Below are 27334 nucleotides of genomic sequence, written 5' to 3'. Positions count from 1 at the left end.
ACATTACATGATGGAGGTTCTTCGAGCGGATCCGGGTGAAAACCTTGTGCTCGGCTTGATGCCATGACCGGCATTGGTGGCACCCTGTTCTGTCATTACCTTCTTGAAGGCATCGCCGTGGAGAAGCTCTAGACCTCTATCCGCTACCTCCGGGGGAAACCCTAGATCAGTTGATCGGATGACGGTGGCGCGTTGGTGTCGTTTTCTCCTTAGGGGCGTCATTCTTGGAGGCGTACACGGGATCGAGGGACCAGCGGGCGCCTTTTTGGTGGAGCGGTGCTTCATCCTTCACATTGATGACGGCAGATCTCGGCGGCGTGGTGCAGTGGAGACTCGGCGCCCGATGCACGGTGATGGACTCGCGCAGGTGGAGGTAGTTGTCTGGCGTCAAGGTGGCGTCGATGACGGAGTGACCTGACAAGGTAGAAGCCTCAATATCTGCTCTGAAGACGGACCTGTGGAAGATGGCGGCGACGACACATGTGAGTGCGTGAGACCAGTTTATGCCCCAGACCCGGTATGTGGCTCGGCTGGGGCTTCTGGCTTTTGATGATAGGATTACGTGAGTAGTCTGGGTATGTGGCCTAGGTAGCACCCCTGCATCTTTTGGATAGGAGTAGTGGCATATGTTGCCAAGATGGCGGATTCAGGCATATTGTTGTAATACTTTGTAAGGTCCTCGAGAATAATTAATAAAGTGGCCGTATGCATCTCCAGATGCAGAGGCCGGGGGTCATCCTCCTTTTCTAAAAAAAATAATATATGAACCACATGTGAACTCTTGACATCGCATTCATAATTTGGATATTGTGCAATAGACGTGTGAAAGTAAACAGAAGATGGTACGCAGGTCGAATACACATTGGCACTATCCACTATATTTACCATTGAAATATCATATTTGATTCAAACAAATTGTTACATCTGCCACCTGATCCTCTTCAGCCGCGGGGCAGGGGCAGCGGACGGGGGACAATGGCCGCGGGCGGTGGGGGTGTCCGGAAGAGGGCGGTATGACCGGGCGGCGATCTCCGGCAGTGGGGCGGCGGCCGGCGGGCAGGCGGAGACAGGGGCGGCGGCGGATGGGCGAGCGGGTGAGGGCGCGACAGACTCCGGCGGACGGGCGACCGGGCGGGGGCGGTGCTCGCGCGGGTGTCTGGGAGCGAACGGGGCGGTAGTGCGTGGCGCGGCGGACGGCGCGGGTGCGGACGGCGCGGCGGTGCGTGGGCGCGTGGCGCGTGAACGGCGCGGGAGGCACGGGTGGTTCTCCGGCGGCGGTCGAGGCGATGGCTGGCGCGGAGGCTGTAGGAAGAGGTGGAACCAAAACTGCCCCAACGGCGTGGTTGCGAGAGGGCAGAGGGGAGCGACGTGTTCGGGACGATATTAACCCAATGGCATGGTGGGTAATTAATTAAAGTAATGGCATGGTGGGTAATTAATTAAAGTAATGGCATGGTAGGTAATTAAAGTGTAAAACGCGTTTAGTATGCTGGAGGGATGTAGACCATCAGATTGCAGGTTTTGATGGATATGATGATTTGGTTCTCCGCCCTCTCTTCCTTTTATAGTGATAGTAGATAAACTGCCTGTTGGATGATTTTTTTAATTTTTATTTTTGCAAAAACGATCCAAGATCTATTATCAAAGTTCGCCGGAAATACATAGAATCTCAAACATAATAAAAATTATATCAAGATTCTGAGACCACCGAACAACCACTACCGCCATCAAAACGAGCCGTTGATGCGCCGTTGTCGCCGCTCCCATACCGGAGCCGGCTTGACCTTGTCGATGACAGTCGGGAAGTCTTAGTGCACGTGCCTCTAAGGACCAACGCCCTGTAGCTATAGTTGTCATCGTTGAACCCCTGACTAGATCTGAAACACCTGACACCAAACCTCGTCATATGACGAGAAGCTCTAACCTCATTGTCCCAAAGAGTTTTGAAGTTCATGTTTAAAAAAGATGTCCGTGTATATTAAAAAATTTCAACATATACTAAAAATAGTTCATCATGTATATTCAAAAAGTTCAGCTCTATAAAAAAGTCAGCATATGCTAAATAATTCACCGTACATTAAATTTTCAGTCGCCGCTATATCCCGTGAGAATATCTCTCGTCTCGCTGAAGGTTTTTCCTCCTCTGTAGTTTTCCGGGGCATACGATGACGTCACATGTGCCGCGTACCCTTTTGGGGGCATCATTTTGGAGATGGTCTTGGCTGGAGGGAGCCGTAGTGTTGCAGTTGTCGCTTCTTTGTCTCTTTGTTGCCCTGATTTGGGTGGTTGAGGCATGGAGACCGTGTGTAGTGGTGGGCAGCGCAGATTCTCTACTGTGGTGTGGTTTTTGCAGAGATGGCGCACGGTGTCAACGCCGGTGACAATGGCAAATGGTGTGAATATCCGTGCTATGGTTGCTTGATGAAGTTTTTGGCGGCGGACCGCGGACCGATGCCACTGCCATTGCCATCATCGCTGGATCAGGTGGTGGAAACGAGCTGGAATGTCCATTAGTCAAACTGGGCATTTTCTTTGTCTCGGCGATCTTCAGGACAAGCACATCTCCTTATCGACCTTAAGACATACACATCTGCTTGAGGGCATCATCCCGTTCATCCCAAAAACTGAAATCCGAGACCTTCGGTTCTCAAGAGCCATAATGGCAACCATAACCTGGCAAAAAAGTACCATTTGTACACTGACAGTAAACAAGAGCATTTTTACTGAGCCGTAGATCCATTTTAAACAATATACCACTGATCCAAAAAAGAAAAGGCAGTCGAGGAATACAACAACATCCAACCTTATAATTGACCACAAAGAGCTAACTGACGATGGAAAAGACACATGACCACAACAGCTCTCCCTATAGGCTGTAGTTACCACCTCAGTACGAAATTCTGCAGTTACGATCTTCCCCTTTACAGCGATAAACATGTTGCCGTGTCCTCATTTATTTTATCCCGCTGTGCAAACTAATGGCATGTACACTCTCCCGTTGTTGCTAAATGGCTGTGCTACGCTGTACTGTTGATCAGCAGAAGATTAGATAGAATGTTCAACCTGGGAGCCCTGGGTGCTACGAAGCATAGTTTATCAGCCACTCCAGACTCTGCATGAAAAGATTGCACAGCAGAAGGAATGTTAGTCGCCGTGGCAGCACAAAAATGCAGTTACGTACATAAGTTTCTGCACACTGTCAAGAGCTCAGTTCAGTAACTTCAGTTCATGGTGCCAAGAATAAGAGTGCGAGGGAGGGATCGAACCATTAAACATTCAGGCAGATCATCGTCCTTCGTCCTCGAGTGAGTCTGCATTACGCGAGGAGCAAAGCGGTCAGGCGTTTCAAAGCGGTCAGTACGTCTTATCGAAGTTCTGAACGACAGAAGACATAAGAGAAATGCATAGCTTTGATGGAGGAGTTCAGTTCAGAGCATTTACCTCCATTACCCGATGGCACGAGGACTCCTTGTCAGTGGCAAGGCAGGCAAGGGCCACCACCGAGGCTGCAACGGTCGAGGGCCAGTAGGAGAGGTGCTTATGGTCCAGAAGTGTGAGCAGGGCCAGGTGCTTGGCCAGATCCTCCACTTTGTCGTCTGCTTTTGCAGCCTTCAGATAGAACCTGAAGAATTAGAAAACGAATAGTGAACTGTTAGTGTAGGCTTCTCGTTCAGTTTTGCTCGGCTTGGCACAGACGAGAATGCAGGAAACATGTAGTACCAGAGAAAATTGTGGACTGTCATGACGAAGCATTGGAAATCTAGGACCTCCTGAACCAGCCACTCCATGGCGACGACCTCGCTCCGGCTGTAAAGGTTGATCCCTACCGTGAAAGACTTCTGCATGATGCTGAAAGAGATAACACACACAGTGAGATTACGCTGTCCTGAATGGAGATAAAGATGAGGGAACAAATGGTGATCCCAGACAATACATAAACACGAGGGAACAAATGGTGAATTGGTGATCCCAGAGATAATAAGGATACTGCAGTGCAATGTAAAGAGGTGGGCTGGTAAAGAATAATATGTCATGCTGTTCTAAAGTACTCCCTCCGTAAACTAATATAAGAGCGTTTAGAATACTAAAATAGTGATCTAAACGCTCTTATATTAGTTTACAGAGGGAGTACTCTGTTGTTTATGCATAGTACTGTGTGCCACATTTTCTTCTTCTTCAGATGTGGCCATTGTATATGAGCTATTATCACATGTTTGATGTTTGTATGGTTTTTCACAAGATTGTGCAATGACAGTTTTCAACAAAATCAAGGCATCCCCTGAGAACTTGCTAAGGTCTATCAAATGGCCAATTAAGTTATATTGAAATGAGCTCCGGAAACAAAAAAGAAACATATCATAGAAGAGCTTAGTTAGGATTTAACAGTATTGTACTACAACCATCTGAAAAATCCACACTGGAACTTGGACCTGAAATAAAAGGATGCGTTTATCTGAGGCTTCTTTTGTTGCAGGGATACTTGAAGCATTATTTCAGTTAGCAACCCATAACAGCGAACAGACGTTCAACTGAGACAATCCTATCTTACTACCATACGCCAACAACCTGCAGTAGTACTCATACTGAAAGGGGGGGATAAGAAAATATGCCATGCACACATTTTACTGAAACAGAATGAACATGTAGCACAAGGGAGCTCAATACCTATTGTATGGCTGGTTCTCTTCAATGCGGGTGGCTAGGGTGATGCAGGCAATGCCCAGCAACTGCACATTCCTAGAGCCCTTTAGGTATCCACGTGTCAAGAAGCGGTCCATCAGTCCAATTCCCAGGAACAATGTCTCTGGCTGCAGCTCTGTCACATGCCCATGCTACAAAATTCATGGGAAACAGCTATTATTTGCAAGTTACAGATACATTTTTATTTGAGAACAGTCAAATCCTCATAGTATTATGTACAAGGATCTCATCATTTTATTGCCATTTTAATATCTACTCCCTCCGTTCTAAAATGGGTCATCTATTTTGGAACGGAGGGAGTAGTTGCGTATCAAAATCTTCAGGTGAAAACACGGTGCCGACAGTATCCTCAGAAGTTCTCTCAAGTCTTAACGCAAAAATCAAGTGCATACAGAAGCTTAGATTTGAATGGAATGGTATAAAAGGGGCATATACGGACAATGCACTCAGGAGTTGCATATCAACATAGAAATGATGCTGGTATCCTGATTGCTACAATGTGCCTCCTAGACATGAAGACCATAAGCTAATCAAATAGCAAATGGTTTACTGGATAACTTTGCAGCATAACTGAAGATATTTCCCTTTTCAAACACTGAATGTCAAAATTTTAAAACAAACACCTCCTCAAAATTAATGTCGTGAGCAATCTACTAATCAGAATGTTGTACAATAACATTTTGTTACAACAGTTTCGAAAAAACAACAACACAGGATCCGTCTGCACAACAGACAATGTCTGTGAGCAATCTACTAATCAGAATGTTGCACAATAATATCTTCGACAGTAGACAACTATCCCCTGCAAAATTTAAGAAAGTGCATAGCTGGATCTGCTGTCTCAGCACGCCGAACACATACACACACTAGAGATCAACCACACAACCACAGTGCCTTTAGAACAGATATCATTCAGATAACTAAACCAATACTGAATCTGCAGTACTAGGTGACTTCGCAGTATATTATCAGCACAAAACCAACCATGACTGTGAATCTGTAAGGCGAGCTTGTACTACAAATTGGAATTGAACTAAAGTGGAATCGCGGAGTACATGTAGAATGCAGAGTACAGCGCTGGTGTGCACTGACCTCGATGATCCAGTTCACCATGACAGAACGCTGCTCCACGACGTGACGGCCACAGTTGCCTGACATGGAGGCGTACACCTCTGTGTAGTCGCACGCCACCACTCCCCGCCGTTCGCGCCGCCGGAACTGCTCGTAGCTCTCCTCGTCCTCCAAGTCATCGAACTGCTTCCACTGACACAAACATTCCAACGAAGCCAACAAATCAGATCAAACACCGCACTGACTCTCGCAGAGAGACCCAATTTCAAACAGAGTTTAGGAGGAACTGTGTGGAACCGGCTTACCTCTGGGATGGGGACGGCGTCGGCGACGGCGTGCGCCTTGTGTTGCACACAGGGGACGAACTGCTTGGCGTAGTCGAGGAAGAGGGAGAGGGTGTAGGAAGGGGGGGCGTCGTCGTCGTCTTCCTCCTCCTCCTCGGAGGAGGAAGAGGAGGTGTCGAGCAGGGGGCTGAGGGAGTAGTCGGTGCAGGGGCTGGGAGCACTGAGCACCTCCTCCTCCGCGTCGGACTGCGTGAGCTCGTCGCAGGCCGAAGAGTACTCCGTCGCCTCGGCATCGTCGGCGAGCAGCTCGGGGCAGGCGAGGTCGGGCTGGAGGACGGAGCGGAGGCAGGACGACTCGGAGGCCTCGACCTCCGCGGGGCGCGCCGTGGCGCCGCCGATGACCTCCGAGCACTCGGAGGCGGCGGGCCGCGCGTCGCCCGAGTCCTGGCGCCGGGGCCTCTTCTCCGGGCGCTGCGACGCGGCGAGGGCGGCGGAGGAGGTGGCGGTGGTGGTGGAGACGACCTCGCTGCGGAAGGAGGAGGAGGCCGATGTGGAGGACTCCGCGGGCCGCTTCCCCGCCATCGCCGCCGCGATCTGGTCTGGGAGCGGAGTAGCCGCGTCCCTCCGGCGGCGGAAGGGGTGGGAGCGCGGCCTCGTGGGCACCGGCGCGAGCATGGTGGGCGGCATGGCGTGCTCGTGGGTGCGTGTGTGCGTGTGTGTGCGTGTGTGTGTGGCTACCGGCTAGGTGCTTTCTGATTTGGCTCGGTTATATAGCCGTGAGGCCGTCGACAGCGGGGAGGAAGGGGAGGGGAATGGGGGTGGCGTGCCGCAGGAGGATGAGCTCACCTCACAGACCGATCGCTTCATTTGAATTTGAACTTCCGAAGCTTTGGCGAGGAAGCCAAGGGCACGGAGCTACGGCTACGCCCGGTGCACATGCACCGCCCGAGGGGACCCCACCTGCTGTCAGCGCAGATCCGTGGAAGGAGAGGAGTTTTTTTTTTGTTGTTGTTGAGGGGAGAGGACCCACGGTTCTAGAACTGTACTCCTACTACGAACGATCCCGTTTCCGATGGAAACAGAAGGCGGCTGCTTCCGCCAGTGCGTCCGTGGGAATGTCGCGCTGTCTCAGGATTAGCGAGCATATACACATGCCAAGTTATCTCCTACCCGATCCTCAAAAAAAAAAAAAAAAAAAGAGTCGTCACTCATTCGGCCCGCGTGGCACTTGCCGGACATGTCCTTCCGATACTCACATCGTTGTCGCCGCTAATATTATACACCAGTCACAAATATTCTGTTGTTGTCGATAACTGTGTCAGGCACACTAGCATCATGTCAGGCCACCTGAGGTATGTGTAACATGATAAACAAGTTATTGTATCATCGAAATTTTGAACGACATATGACAAGATGTGTTTGTTTGGTTTTTGACGCCATACCATCTGTCGTGGCACTTTTTTAAATAACCAAGCAAACGACAAGTCCTCTTTCGTTGCCATTCACGACAGTTCGATGATCGTCTTTCCTTTCTGCTACCGGCCTATCATGAGCCGTCTCTCGAGCAATGTGTCATCATAACAATATTTTTCCCTGCCAGACACTGCTCTCTAATGGGCTGCAAATTTTTAGTGGGCTCTCATTCCCTCGCATCGCACGCTGTCATATCTTAATGGGCTTCTACGTGTTTTGGGTCAAGCGGTTTTCGAGGACGCTTAAGTGACCCATGTGTGGCACTCAACTGCATGCCTCGGAGAGCGCGGGGGGCGCTTGTTGATGTTCATAACACTCCATCATCTGGCCTCACTCCCCAAACCCCTTTCATACCCCCACCTCCCCCCTCACTGACCACGCCTCTTCCTTCTTCTGTAGCTATGTGCCACCCCCTTCCCGCCACCGCAAACCATGACCACTGGGTCTCCGGCCTTGAGGGGTGCAGCCCTAACGAGTTACAGAGGCGGATAAGGTCCTCTGTCCCCATCTATGGTAGGTGTGAACACTCATCGGCGAAGGGTCCCTTAGGGGCGGTATCCGACACCCTCCTTGCTGGTCCGCTGATGTTGGTCGCGGTTGCGGATGGCACTTTCGCGGTCCCAGGAGGGGTGAGGGCTTCTGCCACTGCAACGGGTAGGGTTTATTTCCAACCTATGTTCTCTCTCTCGTCACGCGCCTCTGTAGGCAGTTCCGTGATTCGAGCTAGGACCTATGTTCCGGGTATAAGGATGAGCTTCGATGCCTTCTTACCTTATGGGGTTTGGCCCGGCGCCATCCACTCCCGCTGCTCCTCCAGCTGCACCCGCTCTAGCGGCGACGAAAAATTTAAGTACATCGACCTCCAAACCGCTTCTCATCTAGTGTTTTTGAGTGATGTTCCCGATTTGGGTGGAAGTTCTAGCATGCGAGTTATCCCCCCATACCACTGGATGAATGTTTCATGTTGTTCATTATTCAATTAGACTGTGTCAATAAAAATCATAATGGGTCCAACTAATCAATCTTATCACTGATTCTTCAATGCTAGTAGCATGGAATGTTCATGTATAGATTGTGCATGTGGATTGACAACAATGTATAGTGATTGGAAGTACTGATTGTTCAATGCTACTGTCATGGAAATATTAATGTATAATAGTCATTCTTGTTGGCGTTGTCGTGAAGGGTCTCATCTTGATGGTGGGGTATACATATACGGTAGTACAATACTAATTTGCACTGTTACGCTTTGCAGTTCATTGGTTGATTGTCCACTGATGCTAGAAATGTGCACTGCTATGTTCATGTACATTGGTACATATGCCTCAAGTTGCTTGTGTAGTAACCATAGCAATGCAGATACACACTTGCATTATGATTTCCTCTTGCGTACCACCTCTTCGTTCCATGGACTCGGGCCTCGCAGCTCCGATCTTATCGCACCACAACCTCGCTATACCAACCTCATCGTTGCGTCGACTTCAAACACAGTTGACCGACTTGGCTGTGACACGACTATCAACATTGCCATCCACTACTGCAGGATGCTACTAACGCGACACTACGATCAGAGACTCTTCGACGAAACTGTGTGCGATGCAATAATCGCAAACGGTGATGTAAAAAACCCGTCAAAAAAGATGCAAAATGTTTGCGATGACGGATGCATCAAACACGGTTCAGAATTTAGTTGCGCGTGTGATGAGAGGCATACCGTTCACTTGGATGAACTGTTTACGATTGATGAATTCATCGCTGACGGGTTACCTAGTGTGGTCCGTGTGTGTTGTGATATGCTCTCTCTGCAGAACATCTATGCTTTGTGTACAAAAGAACAACATATATATACTTGTAGCATGACATGATTGCAATACCAAATTAAACATCCAATTACGTTATATAACAAATACCATACATATTGCAAGGTTCAAATTCAAAGATTACAACGCCCAAATTCAAACATTGCAAACATCGACATTTCTGCAAAGGGATCAGCCACAGACAAGTCATGTATGGGTTTGAGACAATGACTTCCAATTGCTCTGCCATATGCTCTTCCAAAATGAAGTTTAGCTTTTTTGGAGCCTCTTCCATTCCGCAGTACCTGCCGGCTCTGATAAACATACCATTCATCTTTCCTAATTAAATGCGTGTTCAATCTCAGTACCCTCAGCACCTTTGCTCTGGCAAGAAAGAACCTGGCGAGTGTAATCTCCGGTAAGGTCCCTCGGTAGGAGTTCAAAGTAATATTTGAGAGATACAGATCCAGGCATTCGATGTGATTGTTGTTATAAACATTATCCACCTCCGGGCCTATTATTATCTGCAAAAGAAGAGAATGTGTTAGTGCCTACATGCAGTTTTGAACACTACCACACGCCTATTTGGTTTGCAGGATTTGTAAAATGCACCAATGTGCCATCTTCGATCTGACATGATTAACATGGGCATTTGATTACAATCTAGAAACATGTAGCCTTCTTCACAAGAGGTTGGATTGGATGAAAAATTCTCTAAGAAAACTAGTACAGATGAATCCAAAGGAGAAATGCTTATGATTGTAACCATATGAATCAAGCAACCAATATGTGGTGGTGGTGGTGGTGGTGGGGGGGGGGGGGGTATGTCATGAAATCCTCCAAAATTCCTTCAGAAATCATAGTACATTGTCATTGTAAACTTGGGAAAAGGTGCAAAAAATTAAACTCCCTTATGGTTAACATTTAACAGGAAAGGAACATCACCTCGATATACAGCTTCTTCAGGCACGGAAAGCATCTCAGGCAACTGACAACTTGGTCCAGGTTGGGGCCGACAGATTCTAGTGCCAAGACCTTCACTGTGCCCAAAATCTGGGTGAAGCTTTGCTGGATGACAGACGAATATACATCTTCAAAACTATAAATAATGTTGATATCAAGAAAGAGAGGTATAAGGCGACTGTTGTACCTGAAAGTAGTAGTATTTGACATACGAGTAGCCCACCACTGGCAATTTTAGCGCAAAAATAACATTGATTCTTGTTGGACCTTGTTGATCAACTATAAGTAATCTCTCAAGTGAAGGTGTGTCCTCAATGACCATATTGTGGTCCACCTTTTGTGATCTCTCATTGCAGCACCAACAACACACATAAATAGTCCGGAGAGTCCTGGAGGTGTGATACGTCTCCAACGTAAATATAATTTTTGATTGTTCCATGCTGTTATATTATCATTCTTGGATGTTTTACAATCATTTTATAGTCATTTTATATCATTTTTGGTACTAACCCATTGACATAGTACCCAGTGCCAGTTGTTGTTTTCTGCATGTTTTTACATCGCAGGAAATCAATATCAAACGGAGTCCAAACGCAGCGAAACTTCTTGAGGAAGTTTTTTGGGCCATAAGACATCCAATGGGCCAGGAATAGCACCTGGGGGGGGGGTGCCTCGAGGGGGGCAGCACCCAACAGGGCGCGTCTGGGGGCCCAGGCACGCCCAGGTGGGTTGTGCCCACCTCGGGTCCCCCCCTGAACCGCCTCTTTGCTCTATAAATACCCCAATATTCCAGAAACCCTAGGGGAGTCGACGAAAATCAAGTCCAGCCGTCGCAGAGTCCAGAAACACCAGATCCAATCTAGATACCATCACAGAGGGGTTCACCACTTCCATTGGCGCCTCTTCGATGATGCGTGAGTAGTTCTTTGTAGACCTACGAGTCCGTAGTTAGTAGCTAGATGGCTTCCTCTCTCTCTCTCTTGATTATCAATACAATGGTCTCTTGGAGATCCGTATGATGTAAGCCTTTTTGCGTTGTGTTTGTAGGGATCCGATGAACTTTGAGTTTATGATCAGATCTATGTTTTTATCCATGAAAGTTATTTGAGTCTTCTTTGATCTCTTATATGCATGATTGCTTATAGCCTCGTATTTCTTCTCTGATATTTGGGTTTTGTTTGGCCAACTTGATCTATTTATCTTGCAACGGGAAGATGTGCTTTGTGATGGGTTCGATCTTACGGTGCTTGATCCCAGTGACAGAAAGGGAAACGACACGTATGTATCATTGCTATTAAAGATAACAAATGGGGTCTATTTCTACATAAATAGATCTTGTCTACATCATGTCATCGTTCTTATTGCATTACTCCATTTCTCCATGAACTTAATACACTAGATGCATCCTGGATAGCGGTCGATGTGCAGAGTAATAGTAGTAGATGCAGGCAGGAGTCGATCTACTAATCTTGGACGTGATGCCTATATAATGATCATTGCCTGGATATCGTCATGATTATTTGAAGTTCTATCAATTTCCCAACAATAATTGTTTTCCCACCATTTTTTATTTTTCTCGAGAGAAGTCACTAGTGAAACCTACGCCCCCCGGGTCTCTTTTTATCATATTTGCCTTTGCGATCTATTTTCCTTTGAATTTATTTTCTGATCTATTTAAACCAAAAATACAAAAATACCTTGCTGCAATTTATTTTTTCCGTGATCTATTTATCCTATCTACCACTTTTACCTCACGTTATTTGCCTATCTTGAGGTGCCGTACCCGAAAGGGATTGACAACCCCTTTAACACGTCAGGTTGCGAGTATTTGTTATTTGTGTGCGGGTGCTGTTTATGTGGTGTGAGGAGGTTCTCCTACTGGTTCGATAACCTTGGTCTCATCACTAAGGGAAATACCTACCATCTCTATACTCCATCATGCCTTCCCCATTGGGGAAATACCGACGTAATTCTAGCAGACGTCAAAAGGAATTTCTGGCGCCATTGCCGGGGAAGATCTTCAACATCAACCAGGTTCCTAATTACAAATCTTATCTCCTTGCAATTTACATTATTTTCCATTTGCCTCTCGTTTTCCTCTCCCCCACTTCACAAAAATTTACAGTTTTATTCGCCCTCTTTTTCGTTCGCCATTTTCTCGTCAGATCTTTTATTTGCTTGAAGTTGTCACCATGAGTGACTTTGGTATGGAAGAAACAAATGATGGCCTAACTCCTAAAATGGAGCGTACAGGTAATCTGGATGCCAAAACTTTTGTCTTGGGGCAAGGGAATTTTATGGGAAAAGAACATATCCGAGAATTTTTCAATTGTGTCATAAAATTAAGTGTCAATGATATTCCTATACTTGAAAGGACTAAATCTTATGCGGAAGCTACTTCGGCACTTGTTCTGAAACTTGAAACTAGATTTATTCGTACTCATCCTACCTTGCAAAGATTGTTCTATGAGTTGCCCATTATAAAGGATCCTAAAGCTAAAAGGTTAGCCACTCTTGTTTTGACGAATGACTTTGACTACATAATATGGGAAGCTAGGGAAATCTTTGTTTTTTATGGCATGAATCATGAAAAACCCGTGATTGATGAAATTCTTTATAATAGTGATTATCCTTTAAGGCATTTGCTTGGAGATAACCAAATCTTTGATGAGAATCTTAAAAAGCAAGTCCCCGTTTTACATATGATCCAACAAGTTTTTAACGATGTTAATCAACACTATTCTTGGATCACTACGGGAAATCAAAGGGGTTATGATAAAAATCAACTTGATAGTGCTAAGGTTTCCATGAATAATGGGTTTTATGTCTTATTTATAAAACTTCCCGACACAAATACCTCCAAGGAAAACAAGGATAAGGATGACAAAACTTAGATCCTACGCGTTATGCCTAGCTAGGGGCGTAAAACAGTAGCGCTCGTTGGGAGGCAACCCAACTTGTATCTTTTTGCCTTTTGTTTTTTTGCTATTTTCAATAAAATACCCAATTATACCTCTGGTTAGATGTGTTTTTGTGGTTTAAATTAGTGTTTGTGCCAAGCAAGGCCTTTGGGATGATTTGGGTAAAAGTTGATTTGATCTTGCTGAAAAATAGAAACTTTGCGCTCATGAGATTATTTGTCATTTTTAACAAAAGAGTGCTTTTGAGTTGATTATTTTTTCAGAAGATTAATAGACAAATTGCGCACGTCAATACAAGTTTTTCAGAATTTTTGGAGTTACAGAAGTATTTGAAATATTCAGATTTCTACAGACTATTCTGTTTTTGATATATTCTGTTTTCTTTGCGTTGTGTGCTTGTTTTGATGATTCTACGGTTTTCTTTGATGAGTTTTTGCCATAGAAAAGTTGGAATACAGTAGATATAATGCAAAAACAAAATAAGAATAGGTTTGCAATAGTACTTATAGTTATAATAGTGGTTTGCTTTCTTATACTAACGGATCTCACGAAGGTTTTGTTGAGTTTTGTGTGATTGAAGTTTTCAAGTTTTGGGTGGTCTTATGACGGATGAAGGAATAAGGATTAGCAAAAGGCTAAGCTTGGGGATTCCCGAGGCACCCCAAGATAATATTCAAAGAAGTAGCAAGCGACTAAGCTTGGGGATGCCCCCGAGTGGCATCCCCGCTTTCTTCTAACAACCATCAGTATTTTACTTGAAGCTATATTTTTATTCGTCACATATTATGAGTTTTGCTTGGAGTGTCTTGTATGATATGAGTCTTTGCTTGTTTTGCTTTGTGTTTTAAGTGTTGAATCCTTGCTGAACACACCCTTTTGAGAGAGCCAAAAATTATGCTATGCTTGCTCCTATGCTTCACTTAAATTTTTAGAGCCATGGAATTGCTCTAGTGCTTCACTTATATTTTTTTGAGCATGGTGTGCTTTGTTATTTTTGAAGAAATGCTCTCATGCTTCACTTAGATTTATTTGGGAGTTAGTAAAATTTTCAGAAATTCTCTCTTGCTTCACTTAGATTATTTTGAGAGAAAGAAAAATTATGCTCATGTTCTTCACTTATATTTGTTTGAGCTTATTAAAAGCAACATATGAAAATAGTCCCAAAGTGATAGATATCCAAGGAGGATATAATAAAAACTTTCATGAAGATCATTGGACAAAATAAACTTGATTCTTAGTAATGGTTTTGATATATGACGATATGATATGTGAGTCATGCTGATGAGTAATTGTGCTTTAGTAAGAATATTGATGTTAAGGTTTGTGATTCCGTATGCAAACACGAAAGTCAATAGTTATGCAATGAAATTTATATCCTACTTATGGTGCATTATTTGGTGTTACTTATGGTTAATACTTGGGTATGAGATTTTTTGCTTTTTGGTTGGTCGCTTCTCAATCTTTTGCTAGCCTTCATTTTGCACTAAGTATGATCACTACTTGTGCATTCAAAACCCTTTAAACCAATTTTGCCTTATGAGTCGACTATCCTACCTATATGCGGTATTTCCATGTCGTTCTAAGAAAATTTGCATGTGCCATCTCTAATTTTCAAAATAAATTTCTCTTTTGTGTGCTCTACCGCTCGCGAGGCGGTGAAGGGTGGCCAATATTTTCCATGCTAGATTTGTTATTCTCATAGTGAGTGTTTATTCACTTGTCAAGGTGATGTGTAAGGTACTCGACCAATTCATCGCCTGAAGATGAAGGAACTCGAGTGCAATACAACCGCGGAGCAGGCGCTCCATGTCATCCTTTGGGATGCAGACGACGACGAGCTCAAGGTGCTTCAGTCATGGTAGAAAAAGAGCATGCGCGTCATTAAGGGGGGATGGCAGTTCATGAACTTGGCGAGGTGCATCATGGGCGCGAAGCGGAGCGTGGACGTTGGCGGCGAGCACATATGCCCATCATTAAAACTGAGCTTCTCGAGCTGATCTATGGCGGGGGATCGGAACCACTCGTCAAGCTTGGCTCGGTCCTTGCCATTGGAACAAAACTTGCCCGTGATAAGGCCTCTGATTGGGCCATGGTGTTGGGGAACGCGGTAATTTTGAAATATTTCCTACGATCACGCAAGATCTATCTAGGAGATGCATAGCAACGAGAGGCGAGAGTGTGTCCACGTACCCTCATAGACCAAAAGCGGAAGCATTTAGTAACGCGGTTGATGTAGTCGAACGTCTTCGTGTTCCAACCGATCCAAGTACCGAACGTACGGCACCTCCGCGTTCAGCACTCATTCAGCTCGATGACGTCCCTCGTGCTCTTGACCTAGTTGAGGACGAGGGTGAGTTCTGTCAGCACGACGTCGTGGCGACGGTGATGATGATGTTACCGGCGCAGGGCTTCGCCTAAGCACTACGATGATATGATCGACGTGTGTAACTATGGAGGGGGGCACCGCACACGGCTAAGGCAAAACATGGTGTGTTCTAGGGTGCCCCTCCCCCGTATATAAAGGAGGGAGGGGGAGGCCGGCTGGCCAAGTTAGGCATGCCGGGAGAAGTGGAATCCTACTAGGACTCCAATTCCTAGTAGGTTTCCACCTAAAGGAGAAGGTGGGGGGAGGAGAGGGGGGCTGCGCCCCAACTCCTTGTCCGATTCAAACTGGGCTTGGGGGGGGCACCTCCTGGCTGCTGCCTGTTGTTCCCACTAAGGCCCACTAAGGCCCATCAACTCCCCGGGGGTTTCGGTAACCTCCCGGTACTCCGGAAAATACTCGAACTTCTTCGGAACCATTCCGATGTCCAAATATAGCCTTCCAATATATCAATCTTTATATATCGGCCATTTAGAGACTCCTCGTCACGCTCGTGATCTCATTCGGGACTCCAAACAAACTTCGGTCATCAAAACACACAACTCATAATAAAAATCGTCATCGAACGTTAAGCGTGCGGACCCTACGGGTTCGAGAAGTATGTAGACATGACCGAGACACATCTCCGATCAATAACCAATAGCAGAACCTGGATGCTCATATTGGATCCTACATATTCTATGAAGATCTTTATCGGTCATGTTATCGGTATGTTACTTGCCCGAGATTTGATCATCGGTATCATCATACCTAGTTCAATCTCGTTACCGGCAAGTCTCTTTACTCGTTCCGTAATGCTTCATCCCGCAACTAACTCATTAGTCACATTGCTTGCAAGGCTTATAGTGATGAGCATTACCGAGAGGGCCCAGAGATACCTCTCCGATACACGGAGTGACAAGTCCTAATCTTGATCTATGCCAACCCAACAAACACCTTCAGAGACACCCGTAGAGCATCTTTATAATCACCCAGTTACGTTGTGATGTTTGATAGCACACATGATGTTCCTCCGATATTCCAGAGTTGCATAATCTCATAGTCTAAGGAACATGTATAAGTCATGAAGAAAGCAGTAGCAATGAAACTGTAACGATCATAATGCTAAGCTAATGATGGGTATTATCCATCACATCATTCTCCTAATGATGTGATCTCGTTCATCAAATGACAACACATGTCCATAGTTAGGAAACTTAACCATCTTTGATTAACGAGCTAGTCAAGTAGAGGCATACTAGGGACACTATGTATTGTCTATGTATTCACACATGTACTAAGTTTCCGGTTAATACAATTCTAGCATGAATAATAAACATTTATCATGATATAAGGAAAAATATAAATAACAACTTTATTATTGCCTCTAGGGCATATTTCCTTCAGTCTCCCACTTGCACTAGAGTCAATAATCTAGTTCACATCGCCATATGATTTAACACCAATAGTTCACATCTGTATGTGATTAACACCCATAGTTCACATCGCCATGTGACCAACACCCAAAGGGTTTACTAGATTCAATAATCTAGTTCACATCGCTATGTGATTAACACCCAAAGAGTACTAAGGTGTGATCATGTTTTGCTCGTGAGAGAAGTTTAGTCAACGGGTTTGTCACATTCAGAGCCGTATGTTTGCAAATTTCGTATGTCTACAATGCTCTGCATGGAGCTACTCTAGCTGATTGCTCCCACTTTCAATATGTATCCAGATTGAGACTTAGAGTCATCTGGATTGATGTAAAAGCTTGCATCGACGTAACTCTTTACGACAAAATCTTTTATCACCTCCATAACCGAGAAATATTTCCTTAGTCTTCTTAGGTAACTAAGGATAACTTTGACCGCTATACAATGATCCACTCCTGGATCACTATCGTACCCCCTTGCCAAACTCATAGCAAGGCACACAACTGGTCTGGTACATAGCATGCCATACTTTATAGAACCTATGACTGAGGCATAGGGAATGAATTTCATTCTCTTTCTATCTTCTACTGTGGTCGGGTTTTGAGTCTTACTCAACTTTACACCTTGCAATACAAGCAAGAACTCCTTCTTTGACTGTTTTCATTTTGAACTACTTCAAAACCTTGGCAAGGTATGTACTCATTGAAAAATCTTATCAAGCGTCTTGATCTATCTCTATAGATCTTGATGCCCAATATGTAAGCAGCTTCACCGAGGTCTTTCTTTGAAAATCTCCTTTCAAATATCCCTTTATGCTATCCAGAAATTCTATATCATTTCCAATCAACAATATGTCATCCACATATAATATTACAAATGCTACAGAGCTCCCACTCACTTTCTTGTAAATACAGGCTTCTCCAAAAGTCTGTATAAAACCATATGCTTTGATCACACTATCAAAGTGTTTATTCCAACTCCGAGAGGCTTGCACCAGTCCATAAATGGATCGCTGGAGCTTGCACACTTTGTTAGCACCCTTTGGATCGAAAAAAAACTCTCTGGTTGCATCATATACAACTCTTCTTCCAGAAATCCATTCAGGAATGCAGTTTTGACATTCATCTACCAAATTTCATAATCATAAAATGCAGCAATTGCTAATATGATTCGGACAAACTTAAGCATCGCTACGGGTGAGAAAGTCTCATCGTAGTCAACTCCTTGAACTTGTGGAAAACCTTTCACAACAAGTCGAGCTTTGTAGACAGTAACATTACCGTCAGTGTCAGCCTTCTTCTTGAAGATCCATTTACTTTCTATGGCTTGCCGATCATCGGGCAAATCCATCAAAGTCCACACTTTGTTCTTAGACATGGATCCCATCTCAGATTGCATGGCCTCAAGCCACTTCGCGGAATCTGGACTCATCATTGCTTCCTCATAGTTCGTAGGTTCATCATGGTCTAGTAACATGACTTCCAGAATAGGATTACCGTACCACTCTGGTGCAGACCGTACTCTGGAAGACCTACAAGGTTCTGTAGTAACTTGATCTGAAGTTTCATGATCATCATCATTAGCTTCCTCACTAATTGGTGTAACACTACAAAAAAAAAAGACACATCCATGACATTTTGGGCCGAAAGAATTTTTTTCCTGTCATGCTTATGACACTTCTATGACAATAATTGTGACAAAACCCGGTATCATCATAGATGTGGTGGGCTCCTACTTCTATGACAAAAAATCATGACGGAAAATGGGCTTTTCGTCTTGGGCGGGCCGGAGACGCAGATGCATGACATTCTTTGGGCCGTCCATGACGGAAAAAACCATGGTAGCAGCGAGGGCGAGGAAAATATCAGGGAGTTCTCGGTTACGATGGGTGGTCAGGGGCCGAGCGATGCACGTTTCTCTCATACACATACGCGCGTGGGTGAGAGGCGCTGGGCTCTAACTGAACCCGAGCGAGGCGTTCGCCTAAGTAAACCCGAGCCATTGCACTATAGGCTACGCGTTACTGAACCCGAGCAATCGATCGATAGCTGTTAACTGAACCCGATCGAGCGATTCCTTCATTCGCTACTGCTGCTAAGTGAAGCCGATCGAACCTGCTGCCTCCTTCCCTTGATGAACAGTGAGCATTGTTGGGAGGGTTTGGATGAACAATTCTTGGTGGGGGGTTGGATGAACAGGACCCCATGGAGTTGCCGTTGGATGACAGGACCCCGATCGATCGAGCCGGTTGGGCGTGGATGAACAAGACCCCGTGGAGGGCTGGATGAACAGGATCCCGTGGAGGGAAGGTTTAACAGTAGCCGACGGAGAGCTGGTTGAACAATAGCCGGTGGAGGGGTGGATGAACAGTAACCCGTGGAGGGGTGGTTGAACAGGAACCTGTGGAGAGGGCTGGTTAAACAGTAGCCGGTGGAGGAGCGCGCGGTGGAGGCTGGATGAACAGGAGCCCGTGGATGAATAGTCGCAGGTGGATGCTGGAGGAGGTCAATGGTGGATGAACAGTAACCCATGGAGGATGGAGGAGGTCGAAGGTGGAGATGAACAATATCTCGTGGAGTCCCGTTTTGCGGTACGCCACACCCCTCCCAATGAACAGGACCCCCATTTCGACCGTAGTGCTCCAACACAAGTCCGTTTCCTCTGTTTTACGGTACGCCACACCCCTCCCGATCAACAGGACCCCGTTTCGACCGTAGGAGGTCCAACAGAAGTCCGTTTCCTCCATTTTGCGGTATGCCAGACCCCTCCCGATGAACAAGATCCCGTTTCAACCGTGGCTGGTCGAACACAAGGCCGTTTCCTTTGTTCTATGGTACGCCAAGCCTCGTTTCCATCGGTTGTTCCGTCCAAGCCGGTTGGCTCCCGATGAACACGACGACGCATTCCATTCCGACCTCGCCGATTGGCTCCCCATGAACATGATGACGCAGTTTCTCCGTTCCTACCCAACCATGTACATGAGCCATGGCTGTACGTATGCCTGAGTAGGCATTCGAGACCCTGCCCGTATGTACGTACGTGGCCGTATTTACTTTCTTGCACCCTAGCCGTTGTACGTACGTGTACATGCTATGTGCGCGCCTCTACTATGACATGTGCGCGCCTCTACTATGACACGTGCGTGATGAACCACAAGTGTAGGGGATCTATCGTAGTTTTTCCGATAAGTAATAATGTCGAACACAACGAGGAGCAGAAGGAAATGACAAGCGGTTTTTAGTAAGGTTTTCTCTGCAAGCACTGAAATTATCGGTAACATATAGTTTTGTGATAAGGTAATTCATAACGGGTAACAAGTAATAAAAATAAATAAGGTGCAGCAAGGTGGCCCAATCCTTTTTGTAGCAAAGGACAAGCCTGGGTGGATTCTTATATAGAGAAAAGCGCTCCCGAGGACACATGGGAATTACCATCAAGCTAGTTTTCATCACGCTCATTTGGTTCGCGTTCGTTACTTTGATAATTTGGTATGTGGGTGGATCGGTGCTTGGGTACTTCCCTTTCTTGGACAAGCATCCCAATTATGATTAACCCCTATTGCAAGCATCCACAAATACAAAAGAAGTATTAAGGTAAACCTAACCATAGCATGAAACATATGGATCCAAATCAGCCCCTTACGAGGCAACACATAAACTAGGGTTTAAGCTTCTGTCACTCTAGCAACCCATCATCTACTTATTACTTCCCAATGCCTTCCTCTAGGCCCAAACAATGGTGAAGTGTCATGTAGTCGACGTTCACATAACACCACTAGAGGATAGACAACATACATCTCATCAAAATATTGAACGAATACCAAATTCACATGACTACTTATAGCAAGACTTCTCCCATGTCCTCAGGAACAAAAGTAACTACTCACAAATCATATTCATGTTCATAATCAGAGGGGTATTAATATGCATAAAGGATCTAAACATATGATCTTCCACCGAATAAACCAACTAGCATCAACTACAAGGAGTAATCAACACTACTAGCAGACCACACGTACCAATCCGAGGCTTTGAGACAAAGATTGAATACAAGAGATGAACTAGGGTTTGAGAGGAGATGGTGCTGGTGAAGATGTTGATGGAGATTGACCCCCTCCTGCTGAGAGGATCGATGGTGATGACGATGGTGATGATTTCCCCCTCCACAAGGGATGTTTCCCAGGTAGAACAGCTCCGCCAGAGCCCTAGATTGGTTCCGCGAAGGTTCCGCCTCGTGGCGGTGGAGTCTCGTCCCGAAAGCTTGCTTATGATTTTTCCAGGGTAAAAGCCTTCATATAGCAGAAGATGGCCACCGGAGGGCTGCCAGGGGCCCACGAGGCAGGGGCGCGCCCAGGGGGGTAGGGCGCGCCCCCACCCTCATGGACAGAGGGTGCCCCCCCTGTGGTACTTTCTTCGCTTAGTATTTTTTATTAATTCCAAAAAAAACTTTCATGGAGTTTCCGGACTTTTGGAGTTGTACAGAATAGGTCTCTAATATTTTCTCCTTTTCTAGCCCAGAATTCTAGGTGCCGGCATTCTCCCTCTTCATGTAAACCTTGTGGGCATAAGTACTGTGACATAATGTGTAACAACAACCCATAATGCAATAAATATCGATATAAAAGCATGATGCAAAATTGACGTATCAGTGCGCGCCTTTACATCGACCAGTATGTACGTACACATTCGCGACCAGAATGACAACGCTACATATGCTTCGACCAGGTGGGCCCGACTGTCAGGCACTTCCTTGCATGCGAAGATGTAGCTGGTGGGTCCCAGTAGTCAGGGGGAATCATTTTTCCCGTAATATGGACGCACTTCCTTGCGTGCGAAGATGTAGCTGGTGGGTCCCAGCAGTCAGGGGGGAAACGTTTTTTCGCAAAATATGGTGGCCTGTCCGGTGGGTCCTCGCTGTCAGGTGGAGGAATCATTATTTTCCATGTAATAAGGAGGCACTTCCTTGCTGCGGCCGTGGACCTAGTTGTCAGCCTCTCCACATACAGTACTCTTCCGATGGAAGTCGTTTCTTGACCATGTTGACCATGCCGCGCCGAGAGCACCAAGGCGGTGGACGCTGGCGAGTCCTAGGAAGGGGACAACATGGAGCCAAGGAAGATGCGGCAGTGGATGCCCACGCGGAGAGGAGTATGAGGGTTCACTGGTTCGGTTGCGGTGTGAGGCTGCCGTCACTGCATGGCCTGGCTAGCGGTGGGAGTAGTAGGGGGCGATGAGGCCTCAACGGCAGCACATCCGACCACTGGAGGCAGGAGCAAACGGTCTCGCCGACATTAGTTTGGGCGGCTAGTGCAAGAAGAGCAGCGATTGAAGAAGCAGCAGGACCGTTCGATTGAAATCCAACGGTCACTGCTGTTAGAATCGTTTGTTGACTAAGTTGACAAGCCCTGTGTACGCCTCAACTTAGTAGGCCCACAGGTCAGCCTCCCAACCGGTGCGCCCCAGATGTCAGTTGGAGGAATCATTTTTTTTGCGTAATAAGGAGGCAGTTGATTGCTTGCTGCCAGGCCAGCGGAGGGAGTAGGGTGGGCCGGTGAAGCCTGCGCGACATCACAGCGGGCCACAAGAGGAGGGAGCAGGCAGTCCCGCCCATGCTAGTTTAGGCGGCTGGAGCAGGAAGATCAAAGATTGAAGAAGCACATCGGCCATTGGATGGACATCCAACAGTCACTGCTGCTAGAATAGTGTGTTGACCGACAAAGCCTTGCGTAAACAAGTCAGCCTCGAAATCTGTGGTGTGTACAGCCCATTTGCTATTATTTTTATATTTTTTACTCATTTTCTAATTCATATGGAATTTATTGCAGCCCATTTTCCATTTTTAGATTTGCTGCCCATTTTCTGGTCAGTACTAGGGTTAAAAAAATGAACTAAATATGTGTGAAATTTTGAAAATTCGCAAATTTTTGCTGGGGAACAAAATAGTCTCAATCCAAAAATTAGTAGCCATACAAAAACAAATTTAAAAATAAATTAGTACTATGTCATGTTAAATCCAATGAAATAGAAAATATCAGTGAACAACAAAAACAAAAAACAAACTAATTTCCCATTTGCTATATTTTTTTGGAATTTTCAACCCCTTTGATATTACTTTTAACACACACTGACCATACTCTTTGGCCAGGTCGAATGCATCCCTCCTCGTCTTGAAAGATTTGCAGCCCGGTAAGTCGGAGAAAACAAATAGGCCTAGCTTGGGTATTCTTCAAAATGAAATACTGGGCTACCTATTTTCCCAAAGAAAAAACTGCTAGGCTGGTCATATTGTTAGACCGGCCACAAAGACCGCACAACCCAGTTTATAGCCTGCTCCTCCGAATTACTACTCAAAAAAAAGTTGTGCAATCCTGTCGTTAATTGACTATACGTTGAAAATGATGTGGGTCCCAGATATCAGCAGGGTGGATTAGAGTAAAAAACGAGGGGTGCATCTGAGTAGTAAAAGAGGCGCTTGCTTGTGTTCGGGAGTGGACCTGGTGGTTCCGTACTGTCATACTCACAACTACAATCCTCTCCCGATTCACTATGTTAACAGGGCCGTACGGCGGCGCCGCGGCGAACGCACCAAGGCGGAGGATAAAGTGCTGTCGCCAATGTGCTGGGCTGGGTTGGACATTCTTATTGAAAAATAAAAATGGACCAGAACTATTTACGACGTTGACTACGATTTGCATGGGTCCGCTGGTTGTAGGAAGAAAATGCTGGGAGAAAGAAGACTGGTCGCTATCTTTGCCTAAGAATAATATCGACTGAATGTAACAACACTATCATAGGAAAGAAGACTGGTCGCATTTACCTTTATTTATTTATTTACTTATTTATGTTTAGGGGACCATGAGCATGTACCTGGGCCGGATTCATGTGAGAGCCTCCCTTCCAGTTAATTATGGGCTCCTCTATTGGGCCTTCATTAGTGGGCTGCATGTTATCAACAAGTGGAAAATGTGTTCTATATCAAAAATAGTATGCGCTATGTACGGTACGGGGCACTAAAGGATCGGACCTTGCAACGACTTCCAAAACATTGTGTTTGTCGTTCTAACAACACATTTATTCAACCAACAAACGAAATATACTACTGATTGTACATTGAAAATAACAGCAGCAGCAACCAGGGTTGGGGGTGCAACAGAAGCAGTAAGCAGGCCAAAAGAGTAAAGACACATCTCTCTCTTCCAAACCAAACATCAACCATCATTACAAAAGGGCTACCAAAAAGAACAAGTGTATGCATCAAACTAAATAAAGATCCTACTACACCAAGTGTACGCATCTAACTAACTAGCTTAGTTAGACGTTACTATTTATTAAGCTGTGGAGATTGGCTGATGGCTTGAACCAAATAGGTGCCTGACGGGGGAAACTCCAGCTAGCAGGTTAAAGTCTGATACTTGCGACCCTCTCTCCTACTTTGGGTTGTAGAGCGTGGCGGCACATATCAGGGTATGGTTCATGCAGAGACGCATGGTACGCTGTGTACACACAATTTTGCCTGATGAACGAAACCGCGCTGCCATCATGATCCTTGCCGCCGGTTATCTCCTGGTTAATCAGATAATTCAGTCCGAGAAACAGAGAGCGTGTACCAAGGCTCCTTACCAGCCTCGAGTCAAAAATTCCTGAAGGCCCAGAGAAGCTGGGATCCTGCTCAAAGACCTTGTGGTGAATGTGATTGTATTCCACGAAACAACACGTCCGGTACGTGCGAACGATCATCAATCGTTCGCTGTCGTCTGATCGAGCCAGGAACCACCTGCAACTGCCAGGCCGCTTTTCTTTGAAAGGTTCTGGGATTAGGAAGGGTAGGGACACCAGGCGGCCTACAACATCATATCAAGTTGGAGTCAAATAAAAAAGGGCTCTTAATGTAGTCAATCTTAAGAACAACATGTTATGAGCATGAATATTTTTCCAGTAAATGTTGACAGTAATGTAAGCAAGCCATCATGATATCATAGGAAAGTAACATACTGTTGTAACACCCATTTGTAGCGATGACTGGAGTAGACTAGCAATACGTCGAGCCATAGAAGGAGTCGATAGCATAAATGAAGCCCTTGTGTTCAATGGCATCAAAGAACCATGGAGGATGTATGATCCTGCGATGGACGTGCAGATTTATCCAGTTACCGCAGTGACCTGTCAGATAGGCGAGACCACAGTTGAAGAACGCAATTAGCCTGAAGTCTTTATAATTCGCAGATCTTGTGGGCACTTGGCAGATTACAACCTTGAGCAAATCAAACTTGGTGTCATGTTGGCTACTGTAAGATTCCGAGTATTCTGGGCCGCGGTGCCAAAGCAGTGCAGTGTTAATCGAAGGAAGGGGGATCAATCGCCAGGTGTAGACCTCCACGAGCATCCAGCTGCCGTGACCATCGATAAGCACCATCCAAGATGTGTTCATGCCGACCCAGTACATATCGTTAATGTAGTTGAGGGTGACAGGGTTCGGATCGCAGTCAAGGGGGTTGATGCTTGCCACCCTATGATCGTTATGCTGTGTGACACGCCGTTTCTGAAGATCAGGCAGCATCAGCAAGCAAGGAGCTGGCTTAAAAAGCTCCGGTCTGAGGGCTTTGAGTAAACAGTATAGCCCCGACGAGCACGTGGCGAGCGGCATGGTACTGAGATTGTCCACTCGCGAAACAATGAGCTTGATTACCTCTGTGGGAAGTGAATTCCAGCCACTCTTTTGGCGGACGCTGGTCGGTTCTGCCATTGTTAGTTCTTGGGTTTTGGACGAGGGGGGAGGCGCCTTAGCAGGGATGGAAGATTGGGCGAGATTATGTGCGGACAAAGATGGAGAAGAGAATATGTGCTGCGGGAAGTGGACAAGTGATGATGACTACAGCATGCCTCTTGACTTACGAGACACATACCAGCATTGTAGGGTCATATCGATGCCAGGCAACTTGCTTGAGTGATCACAATCCTGGTACTCCCTACAGTACCTACTACTATGCCCTAACTTGCTTGAGTAGAGTAGTAGTGGAGTAGGACTCTGCTCTACTACTAGCACCGGAGGAGTAGTATATTCTAATCTAAAATAGTTACAAACTTCAATGCCCGAGCATGGAACGACTATGAACCGCCATCGGTGCTAACTCCAATACCTAGCAAACATTTGCTGGGAGACATGGCAGTTGCAAACGACCGCGACGCAGTTATAGTACGTGTGTAAGGGTGGCGGTTTTGTCAAATACCATGGCTTAAAAACAGGCCACCGTCAGATGGAAATCTGACGGTTACGTGGGATTCTCTAGGATTGAGCTCGTGCCGAACAATCGCCAGATATCATTACTAAAAAAGGGTTAAAACACCTGGGGCTATAACTTGCACCGGCTGACCACTAACAATGATACTAACATAGTTGTAAAATGGTCAAAGACCGTGTCTACGTGGTGTTTCGAATTATATGCAAAAAAATAGCAAGATGCCCGTGCATTGCACGGAACATCAAGATGCCTTTTTTACAAAACACCTATTGTGATTGACCCATGCAGGAGTAATCCCATGTGTAAAAACTAATGATATCTCAAGAATTTTATCAGAAAATGGTATCTCGACCATTTCATCGAAAAATGATATCTCGAGAAAGATGATAGATAAGGTGAGGAGGAGTGGGGCGTGGTGGTGACTGGTGGTCGGACTGGGCGGAGGCATGGTGATGGATGGCACCGGCAGCGACCACCATGCCAGATTGTTCTAGAGACTTCCTTTTTTAATTGCTCGGCAATGAGGTTGTGGAAGATAAGGATGAACGAGGCAAGGCCTTATCTGTAAATGTGGAGAGAGGTGCGGGTATCTTTTGTAAAATTGTCATACCTTGCTTTCTATCCGTCAGATATAGATTGGACAATCTATATTATAAGATGGCAGGCACACCATCATCACCAACTCGTTTTTTTCTCTACTCCTACTCCTATAAAAGACTCAGTTGGTGATGATGGTGTGTCTGCCATCCGCCATTTCTAACCATTAGATCTGCATCTAACGGCTGTGATGTAAGTTGTGGCCTTTTGCAACAATTCCCACTTCTCTGCTCCAGTTTACACAAAGCCCCTTATTATCTTGAAACCAACCACATTCCTCCCTTACTTCATCAGAACAAACCAAAGAATATATTTGGAGTGAAACATAAGATATTTTTAGTGATATGTATATCAAAACTAAACTGTTTTGTTTCAAATTTGTGAATATGTATTTTTCTACTCTGGATCCGTTGCAACGGACGGGCTCATTGTTATAAAGGTTTATCTCTTGCATCGTACGCAACGAACACCTGGTGTACTGGTCTAGGCCGG

General features: G+C 45.7%; 1 protein-coding gene across 1 annotated transcript; it reads right to left on the bottom strand.

Annotated features, from left to right (window-relative positions):
* Window positions 1-2072: 2072 nt before the first annotated feature.
* LOC123095049 (cyclin-SDS-like) lies at window positions 2073-6881 on the bottom strand. The gene is made up of 7 exons (XM_044516879.1): window positions 6078-6881; window positions 5794-5964; window positions 4666-4832; window positions 3721-3849; window positions 3442-3622; window positions 3267-3311; window positions 2073-3112 (listed from the first exon to the last, which is right to left on the bottom strand). The coding sequence occupies exons 1-7, from the start codon at window positions 6741-6743 to the stop codon at window positions 3080-3082; spliced, it is 1392 nt and encodes a 463-aa protein (XP_044372814.1). The 5' UTR covers window positions 6744-6881; the 3' UTR covers window positions 2073-3079.
* Between the last annotated feature and the right edge of the window lie 20453 nt (window positions 6882-27334).

The sequence above is a fragment of the Triticum aestivum genome, chromosome 4B (genome assembly GCF_018294505.1).
Source record: "Triticum aestivum cultivar Chinese Spring chromosome 4B, IWGSC CS RefSeq v2.1, whole genome shotgun sequence".
NCBI lineage: Eukaryota > Viridiplantae > Streptophyta > Magnoliopsida > Poales > Poaceae > Triticum > Triticum aestivum.
Note: the sequence above shows the minus strand (reverse complement) of the source record. Positions and strands in the feature narration are given on the sequence as shown.